The 10,672-nt window shown below is 39.9% G+C and overlaps 1 protein-coding gene across 1 annotated transcript; it reads left to right on the top strand.

The window, feature by feature from the left end:
- Positions 1 to 7,148: 7,148 nt before the first annotated feature.
- On the top strand, positions 7,149 to 7,955 carry LOC125316431. Its single transcript, XM_048284757.1, has 2 exons — positions 7,149 to 7,325; positions 7,467 to 7,955. Exons 1-2 carry the CDS (start codon positions 7,149 to 7,151, stop codon positions 7,953 to 7,955), a joined length of 666 nt encoding a protein of 221 aa, XP_048140714.1.
- Positions 7,956 to 10,672: the final 2,717 nt, after the last annotated feature.

Genomic DNA, 10,672 nt, shown 5'->3' with positions numbered 1-10,672 from the left:
ATTAAGAAATCCCCAAGGTCACAAAAGTGTAGATCTTCATTCGTCCAATGACTTCTTCAAATACCAATCCATGGCAAACTTGGGTTTCCATCGTCCGGGACCCGAAAATGTTAATCCCACGACGGGGTGAGGTATAAATCTCGAAAAGCTAAACCTAACCCTAAACTAGGCTGCCAAGACCTCCAGACACTTTTGAAAAGTAGGTATTTTGGAAACAAAAGCTTTGGCAAGGCAAAAGCATGATATTGTCAAAACGTGGGATTTCAAAGATTTCCAAATCGACTCGGCTCAGCCAAGAAAAACATGATTAAACTCTGAGCTTCGTACTTCGTGCAATTCATCAATCACAAGCTCGCATACGGTATCTCCCATCATATAGCGTATTTCTCAATATCCATGCCCGCGTAATAACGCATTAGGCTATTATATTATAATAGGCGGGACCCCCCGTAATAACGGCTCCCCGGTCGAATGATTCCATCTGCCTAGACCCCCCGCAATAACGGCTCCCGTGTCACAATTCTCGATGCCGGGGCCCGCGTTTCACGCATCGAGCTAACATAACCGGCCGGACCCGCGTTAGTACGCCTCGGGTCAAATCCCGCGTTAGTACGCATCGGGATGGGCACGGACCCCGCGATTATCGCATCGTGGTATAAGGCGCATACATACTCATATTGTACAATATAATCGACTATAAAACCCGCGTCAACACGCCTCAGGGTATAGCGTGCATATATACTCATATCATGATATTTAGTCGATTATGAACCCCGCGTCAACACGCCTCAGGGTATTCACATGCACATTACCATGACTCATCTCAAATGGCCAATCACGGTACATAGCAATATCAAAGGGCACGAATCGATTTCAAATGCACAAACTTGCTACTTGGCTCTCATGTTCCTCATTCACGGCCGAACATCATGTGGACATCTCAAACTAGTCAATTTCATCAATCAAGGTCACTCATGACCAAAAGCACAAGATTCAACTTGTAAATTCAAGCATTTGTCCACAAATCCCTTACAAGGCCGAATGTTCATCTAAGGGAGTTAAGCATGCAAGTTCCTCAATTTTCAATTCACAGCAAATGTCAATGTCACACGCACTCAACTATAAGCCGGTTTTTCAATCAATTAGAACTCCATTGGACTACATTTACAATTCGGTTCCAAGGACCCATTCAAAGACCAATTTACACAAAATCATCCTTGGTACCCACATTGCCCTCTATTCAACCGAACGCAAGGATTCCATATCAACCTTGGTTTCAAATACCACAATCCCTAATCCATTCAAGCATAGGGAAGTAAGGAAACATAATCTCGGGTAAAGCACAAAAACTACTAAAACAGCCCATGAATCAAGCCAAATCTCATCCACACTAGGTCCATTAATAACCTCAACATGTACTTGAGACCCAAAGATACCTCAAAACCATAATTGGTCTCAACATTTACTCTTGATTTCCCCTCTTTTTAAGCCAAGAACAAGCCGATGAAGTTAAACCCCAAAACTGTCCAATTCTGTTTTCTATGATCAGGACCATTCTCAGTAAAACTGACATAATTATGTTTAATTTTTGGGAAAACCAAGCTTATAATCATGTTCCTCATGATCTTATGGTCATGTGGGAGAAAACGGGGCTCAATTCGGAATCCAGACGACCTAGAAAGAGCCGTTTTAATTTTAGTGTGCACTGAAAACGGGATTATAGGGGCTCTCGGGTTCTTCACATTTTCACACAAATGAGCCCCCAAAACTCTACCAATCCAACCATAAAACATCTATTAGTAACCTAACATCCTACTAAAGGGTTAGGATCAACTTACCAAGAGTTTGAGTAAGCAAAGTTCACCAAAAACCCAAGGTGAGTCGAAGTTCAAGTTGGACGGTGGCAAACTAGCTCGATCCCTTCAAAACACCCATGACCAGCCATTAAAACTCATCCAAAACACCCTAAGCTTCATCCAATTGCTTCCTAATACTCTAAGCTACGGTCAAGAGCTTGCCTTACCTCAAGCCAAGTCAAAGGACTCTCTATAGCAGTTCTTGAAATCCACCGTTCCAAGCTGGACGGCGGTTCTTTGGGATCTTCGTGGCTCATGGTTCACGTGGAGGAGAGGCATTAGTGAAGGTGTGGTGATGGCGTGAGTGGTGGTGCCGTTGGTAAGGAGCACTCGGCCGAGGAAGAACAAGAAGGAGAAGAAGATGGTGTCGTCGGTCTTGAGGGAGTGTGATGGCCAAAATGAGAGAAATGGAGGGGAAGAGAAAGTGGTCTTGCTTTATCAAAATCAAGAGTGAATTGTGAGTGAGTGGGAGTTGGTATTAGGGTTTTCATGGATGAATGACTAGATATGACATTGATGGACAAGAGTAGATGTGGTTGGTGACATGAATAGTGGTAGTGGTTGGAGGAATTTCCAAGATAGTCAACTTGTCATTCTCTCATGTCACACAAAAGTAAAGATCCTATTTGACTATTCTACCACTATAACTTTGGCCCCTTAGGGGAATACACAAAGACCATAGTGCCCTCATTCTAATCTAGAGGATTGGACATAATTCGGGGGCAAAAGGGCAACTCCTAATCTCCAAATCAAATTTCGACTTTTTCTGACTTCTTCAGGGAGAACCGCAAACTAGATCAATCTCGATTAGGCATTTTATTCATTTCATGAGCTCCGAAAAGGGTTGGATTTTAGGATGTCACACAACCAGTGAAAGTTCAATAGAATAACACACCACCGTATATCTTGTGCGATGTTGGATTCATAAATCCATTATAATACAAAAGAACTAACAAGAAAAGCCAACACCATTTTGAACAAATCAAAATCTTTCAAGCTATATGAATTTCATATACGACTCAAACTCGAGACATAATTTAATAATTCTCTATATCGACTTAATTATTGAAGCCAAATCATAGTGCTCATCATCCATGCTGCTCTTCCAATGCTTCGACAGGCACTCACTCTCTATAGACGCCAATTGTGTTCAAACAAAGATTGAATTTCACTAAAGAAACCTGCTTAGTCATTATATCAACTGGGTTCTCCATTGTAGCTATCTTCTTCACAACAACATCACCCTTCGCTAAGATATCTCGGATGAAATAGTACATGATGTCGATATGCTACATTCGCTCTTGATATACTGGATTATATGTTAGACATATTGCACATTGATTATCATAGTGTATATCAACACTTTTATTATCTAACTCAAAGTGCGAGAGCAAACCCCATAAACATATTACCTTCTTTGCTATAAAATTTAGTGACATGTATTCTACTTTAGTCGAAAACAAAGAAAATAATCCTATGAGGTCGTTTTCCAACTTATTGCACCACTTGCTACCGTAGATATACCCCGCTAAAGACCTACATTCATCCAAGTCATAGGCATGATCCGAATCCACTTAACCAGTGGTTTCACTACCGTTATCGTCCTCATGGGTACACTATACCAACTATACCAACATCTGTTGTCCCCTTCAAATATATGAGGATCCACTTTACAGTTCCTAATGAGCTTTATCAAGACACTTTATGTAACGATTGACTACACTCATGGCTTGTGAATTATTAGGTCTAGTGTATACCATAACATACATAATACTACCCATTCCACTAGAATGAGGAACACGGGACATATGCCCTCCTCCTCCTTAGTCCAGGGTATAACTTATGAAAAAGTTTAAAGTGCTTCGCTAAAGGGATACTTATAGATTTCTCTAACTACATATTAAAATGTGTCACTATTTCTCAATATATTTCTTTTAAGACAAACGTGGAACTCATGTAGTCATGTCACACAAAATCTCCATACCTAATATTTTCTTTGCGGCACCTTAACTTTTCATCTCAAACTCAGCACTGTCGCGACCTAAAAATCATATTTAGGCTAATGGATTATTAGGTTAAGTATTTGATTAACCTAATACGGACTCTCCCAAACCCTACCAATTTGCAACTTTGGATTATTCAAGTAATTCAAAGTTTGGAGCCGTCACTAATCATTTTGACACCTTAAATTTCATAAGGATCCTAAAATGTGGCAACTTGATTGATTTTACTTTAACCTCAAAAAATGGAGTTTTTTTTTTTTGGGTTTTTGCTTGTTTAAATGCGATGCATGAATGACATGAATGAATAACACGAGAGTTCTATCTTGATGGTGGGATGCAACGCAAAACATGCAAAAAAAAATCAATGCAAAAAACGTGACGTGCAAACATGCAACATAGCAAGATATGATATGCAAATAACTATATGTAGGCACAAATCATGACGCGGCAAGTAAGATGGTATACGAGGGACAATGACATAATAAAATGCATGTAACGAACCATATGGCATAATAAAATATGCAATATATTAGCTAAACGTGCCACGGTCACATGACATGTGGAAATTACACTAATTAAGAAACATGCAAATTCAGAATTAACTAAGCTAAAAATGATATCTAAATTGACTATCCTATGATGCATGACCCTAAAACATGATTTTCTAAATGACGTGGCATAATGTGACATAGCATAATGACAAGCGGATATGACATGCGACACAAGAATATGACATATGCAAATATGATTTTTTTCGAAGAAAGTACAGTGGAGATGCCATGATATTTGAAAACGTGATATGTGAAATATGCAAACATAACATGGGATATGCAAAATATGCAAGGATATCATGGGATATGCAAGAGATAATGCAAATATTATGTGCAAGTACTATGAGATATGCAAATGATATAATATGCATGAGATGAATTTTTTTGGTATTTTTTTTTTATGGATTTTCAGCTACAAGGATGTGCATTGAGATTCCATTAGCTTGATTTATATTCCAAATTATCCAATGAGATAAAGTTTTCTAATAAAATCTTTTCTTCGTAGATTTTTAATTAGATTGGGTTTCTAAGAAACCATAGCTTACTCAATCTTTTAGGAATCTTAGATAATTGAAATCAAAGCAATATCCATCGAAAGTATTTGAAATTCTAGATAAGGCAACATAACATCCAAAATCAACATGAATATCCGCTTCTTGAATTTTTTTGAAAATTAAGATACCGAAATCTAAAATCGGCTTATGAAGATAGCAAATCGGATCTAAATGGCGATAGATCGAATTGGCTAACTTCCCGTTTTTACTAAGCCGGAGGATCGTACCCGAATGGTGACGGATAGGATATGTCCAACTTAACATAAACGTTGCCTATTAGGAAAAGTAATTTTTCTAATTTAAATTTAGGGTTTTTTAACTGAGAAAAAATATGCAAGAGATATCATTGATTCAACATCAGTGTAATATGAACAAATCAAATTTAGACAAGATAACTTACCTAATTTGAAATATTACAGATATCGCTTTCCGAATTTGAAACGATTCTCGGTGGTTTGAGTTGTGCAGCCATCAATGGCTCTAGGAGGCGAGAGGTGACTAATGGAACATCCCCCGATAAGTAATGTCGGCGAGGATCCACCAAAATTGTATAATAGCCACTGGGAAACAAAACCGGAAAAGAAACCATGCAAAGCAAAAATCAAGAGGAAGTAGTAAAAGCCAACTTTAAAGATTGATTGAAAAGAGACAACCTGATTTATTACGATGGGTGGTGATGAATTTTCTGTGGCCTCCGAAAATCCAAGTTAGCAACTGGATCTGTCAATAAAGCCTCACTGAACTTAACCTTGAAATTCACTCAAAGAATTTGTCAGGCTTAATGATAATTAACCAAAACAGAAGAATGCTTTTGATCAAACTAAAAAAACAAATTCCACCGCTTGACTACTTCCTGCTTCGCTTGATGATGTCTTCGGTTTGCACCTCAAGAATCTGCGAAGAAAACGAAAACCTGCCAGATCTTGATGAACTCGCTTGGGAATTCTTTAGCGTTACTGGTGCCGCATGAGCGTCGAGGAGTCTTTTGGACGGTTGCTTCGTGACCTCGCAATTGTCGGTGAAGACTTCATGAAGATAAAAATGATGCTTTTGCTTCTTTGTCTCCTTCTTCCCTCTGGCTTTTCTTTGACCACTTTCTTTTTTTTCTTTCTGCCCGTGCTCTCTAAAAATTCTGAATGTCTTACCCCAAAGTGCCGTATATTCAATAATAAGGGCCTCCCCGAATTGTGAGCAAAGTTCTGCTTATATAGGCTCGGATTTAGGGTTTTCTTTCAAAAGCAAAATCTTTTATTTTCCTAATCTAGACCATTAGAGATATATTCAAATCAAATTGGTCAATTATCTAACATTTACCAACTTGGCATTTATTTATTGCAATTTTTGGCTATTTAATATGTGCAAGGGGCTTGGCCGAATTTGTGCTCTTGTGGGCTCACTCCAAATAATTCAATTAAGCTCAAAACCATGACAAATGTCCATTCACCGCCAATCCGATAAATATGTCAATGCAATATAATTCAAGCAGAAAATTAAGCTAATGTATATGAAAGTACACTAAAATGATTTAAATATTTTTGGTTAGAGACTATAGTTAGTCTCTAATTTTTATGCAAATTTTTCCTAAATGAATTAGCCGAAATTTAGATGTCAACAAGCACTCAACTGTCTTTTCAATACATCAATATCAAACATATTCTTAGTTTCTATCTACATATCATCAACATATGGGAGATTGAACTATGTGGCAAGATTCATATCCCAACCGTTAGAGACCGCCGAGCCATTTGTCAAGCTTCTCAAGAAGAATGCGAAGATTTTGTGGGATATCGAATGTCAGACCGCTTTCTCGAAGATCCAGCATTATCTGACCCATTCTCATGTTCTTGTTCCACCTGTTCCCGTCGTGCCTCTAATCCTTTATCCGACCATCCACAATGAGTCCTTGGGAGTTGTATTGGTGTAGAAAAAACCATCAGATGGAAAAGAATACGCGATATACTATCTCAAAGAAGAAATTCTCAAATTTCAAGCCAATTACTCGAGGTCGAGAAGACTTGCGTAGCTCTGGTTTGGGTGTTACACATATTGCGACAAGATACCCTTCACCATCGGATCATGTTGACCACCAAATGTGATCTCATTAAGTATCTATTGGAGAAGCCAGCGTTGGTCGGCAAATTGGCCAAGTGGCAGATTCTCATTTCCGAGTTCGATGTTCGGACCATGACACGGAAGTCGGTGAAAGGTCGAGCAATAGCAGACATGCTAGCAGAGAACACTGCAGGACCACAAGCTAGAGATGAGATAGACCCTCTTGATGACCGTGTTTTACTAGTTACTACAAAAAAGTGGGTCATGTACTTCAATGGGGCTGTTAAGCCATCCGGATCCGGCATAGGGGTAGTCCTTATCTCCCCGCATGGCTAGCACTATCCAATAGCCACTAAGTTATTGTTTCCGTGCACCAATAACATCGCTGAATATGAGGCTCGCATTCTCGGGCTGCAGGCTGCCGTGGAGATGGATATCTAGAAACTACAGGTTTATGGCGACTCTGCCCTCATTATCCTTCAAATAGAAGGTAAGTGGAAGACTCGCGACCCAAAGTTGAACCCATATCATGAATTTCTAGAGGATATAATCGACGAGTTTGATGAGATAGCGTTCAAATATCTTCCCGCAGCTCAAAACCAATTTGTAGATGCCTTGGCCACCCTCTCGTCAATGTTCCGAGTAACTGTGGGTTCAAATACCAAGCCATTGGGAATTGAAATCTTGAAGCGTTCTGCCTACTCCATGCTGATAAAAGAAGAGGTACATAGAGAGCCATGGTATCAAGACATTAAGGTTTACTTGCGGACTAGAGAATGTCTTGAAGGTAGTGAAGTAGCCGACAGGAAGTATCCGATGAAACTGTCTTCAAAGTTTTTCCTCAGCGGCGATACATTGTACAAGAGGTCATATGACTCTGTTCTCTTCAGGTGGGTTGATGCCAACGAAGCTAATTGGTTGATGAGTGAAATTCATTAGGGTGAATGTCCAAGACCATATGAATGGCCACCTACCGAGTAAGAAGATCATGAGATTGGGATATTATTGGCTCACCCTCAAAGTCGATTGTATTCAAGATGTTCGTTCTTGCCATCGTTGTCGCTTCTATGGAGATAGAATTGTTGTTCATCCCAATGAGCTGCATCAGATGTCCAAGGCGTGGCCTTTCTCAATGTGGGGGTCGACATTATAGGGCCAATTAATCCCAAAGCTTCAAAGGGACATCATTTTATACTTATGGCAATTGACTACTTCTCAAAGCGGATTGAAGCGAGTTCATACGCCAATGTCACGGCTAAGAGCGTGGCCAAGTTTTTATGTCGAGATATCTTTGCTCGATATGGAGCGCTAGAGGCTATAATCACCGACAATGGCTTAAACCTCAATAACAAAGGTGGTTGACAAGGTTCTTAGTGAGTTTCACATTTGACATTTGAATTCTTTGCCTTACCGCCCGCAGATGAATGGTGCCCTAGAAGCGGCAAACAAGAATATCAAGAAGATTCTGTCCAAGACAGCAGAGAATTATCGTGATTAGCATGAAAGGCTTCCCTATGTACCGATGGCATACCGGATGTCGATCCAGACGTCAATCGGGGCAACTCTTTTCTCGTTGGTATACGGTATGGAAGCGGTGCTATCGATAGAAATAGAGATTCCATCACCGAGGATTCCATTACGCTTGAAGCTATCGTAGCGAGTGGACTTAGCAGAGATATGAACAGTTGAATATGATTGACGAAAAAATACTACGAGCCATCTGTCATGGTCGGTGTTATCATAAGCGTATGGCAAACTCGTTTAGCCGTAAAGTTCATCCCCGATATTTCACGATTAGTGACTTGGTGCTGAAGAAGAGATTGACATTTATGCCGCACCCTGGAGGCAAGTTCACATTGAACTATGAAGGGCCATATGTGATCAAGAAACTTCTCCGTGGTAGCCCATTGATTTTAGCTGAGATGGACGGCCAAGTCTGGTCGAATCCCGTAAATGCCAATATGGTGAAGAAGTATTTCCCATGAATAAAATTAGAGGCTCTGGTGGCAATTTCCCGTGCAGATCCGAGTTACTCTAATTGTTAGCATCATGCATACATGTATATCGTATTTGTGTTGCAAATCTAGGTGTGATACTCAATGAACCCGAACCAAATGATTGGATTAACTCAATCTGGAGTGCCTTAGATAAAGGAAACCAGCAAATGACCGATGCCCAAGGCTACATGGAAAGTCGTACCCCACCTCGGTGGGAACGCTTACATAAAAGCGAAACCCCCACATGACGCCAATGGAAAGCCCGAAGGTTCGGGGATGAAGGTGGTCCGGACTCGACTGGAGTTCGAACCCCGAGGATGGCATCCTAGTGAGCCCCATTATAAAAATGGGAGGGTTCCCTTGTAAATATATAAAAAAAAGAAAAGAAAAACGTTTTGCACTCATTTCTTTTTTTGTAATAATAAAAAACTTTTTGCACCCACTTCATTTTTGCAAAAAAAGAGAACACTTCACCCTGGTGGAAAACCGGATGAGGCATTAAGGCGCTTTCCTTATCTGTATTAAAGATTGAGCTTCAACAATAAATTTTTTGTCCGATCGTATCATTTTTCCTCAGCAGTGGGTCTACGAAGAACCGTGTCACCATTCAGCAAAGGCACCGACTCTCCCGATAACTAGTCACATGGGACAATTTGTAAAACCTCAAAATGCTCTACTAGCATGAATCCTCAGAGAATTAGACATAAAAGGTTAACTGGCCATTGTAGCCTAGGTAAGTATCTTTCTCCTAAAAATTTTGTAAGATGCATGATTGTTCAAATGTTTCATCCTCGGTTGGGTCATAACAATTGTTTAGTCCATAAAGCATTGTTAAAACATCTCATTCCCGGTCATATTGGAGTAAATACATCTGTTGCCCCCCAAAAAAAAAGGCATCCATGTTCCCTGAATTGGTGCATCCATTCATGCATGCATGCATCTTGCATCGAAATCTCTGGTAGGTTCATTTAATGAGATGATTTTGCCGAATGAAGCGGAGATATTGGATATGCCAAGTGAGAGTGCTTAAGATGAAAGGCGAACCCCACCTAAACACACCCTTAATACACTTTGAGATTGAGTGAAGTAAGAATAAGATGCGTGTCTTGGGACAAAGGATCCATTCGCAATGTATACATGGGTCGAAGTGATGAAAGACAGTTCCTTCTTTTTCCCATACACAATATATCCCTTGCTAGCCACTTTGAGCCCGGGTAAGGAGAAATTCAAAATACCCTTCCCAAGAAACATCCCACAATGGGGCAAATGTAGAAGATCGTAGTTGAAAATCAGTTGGAGAAAGGAAAGAAAGATTTAATTGCCTTCACTTGCGTTAACCTTTGTATAGTAACTTCAGGTGAATCTTTATGGAGGCTCGAAGCATCCCAAAATGAAGAAGAGCATTTATTTCTCTACTCAAACATTGAATACCATTTGCTAGCCAAGTTGAGCCTAAAATCATTCATTTCAAAGCCCGAGTGGTGATTATCTACCCACACTGGAGCAAGACAAATGATTTACCAGAAAATTGGTGTTAATGTGAAATGTCTCGAGAGTCCAGAGAGCTCATGACACGTGCAAAGAAGAGAAAAACAAAAGAAAATGAAAAAGAAAGGGCCAAAAAAGTAAAGTGCCTAGTAAAAGCAAGGCCAAAGCCCA

This window comes from Rhodamnia argentea, chromosome 9 (assembly GCF_020921035.1).
Source record: "Rhodamnia argentea isolate NSW1041297 chromosome 9, ASM2092103v1, whole genome shotgun sequence".
Taxonomy (NCBI): domain Eukaryota; kingdom Viridiplantae; phylum Streptophyta; class Magnoliopsida; order Myrtales; family Myrtaceae; genus Rhodamnia; species Rhodamnia argentea.
This window is presented reverse-complemented; position numbering and strand designations above follow the sequence as displayed.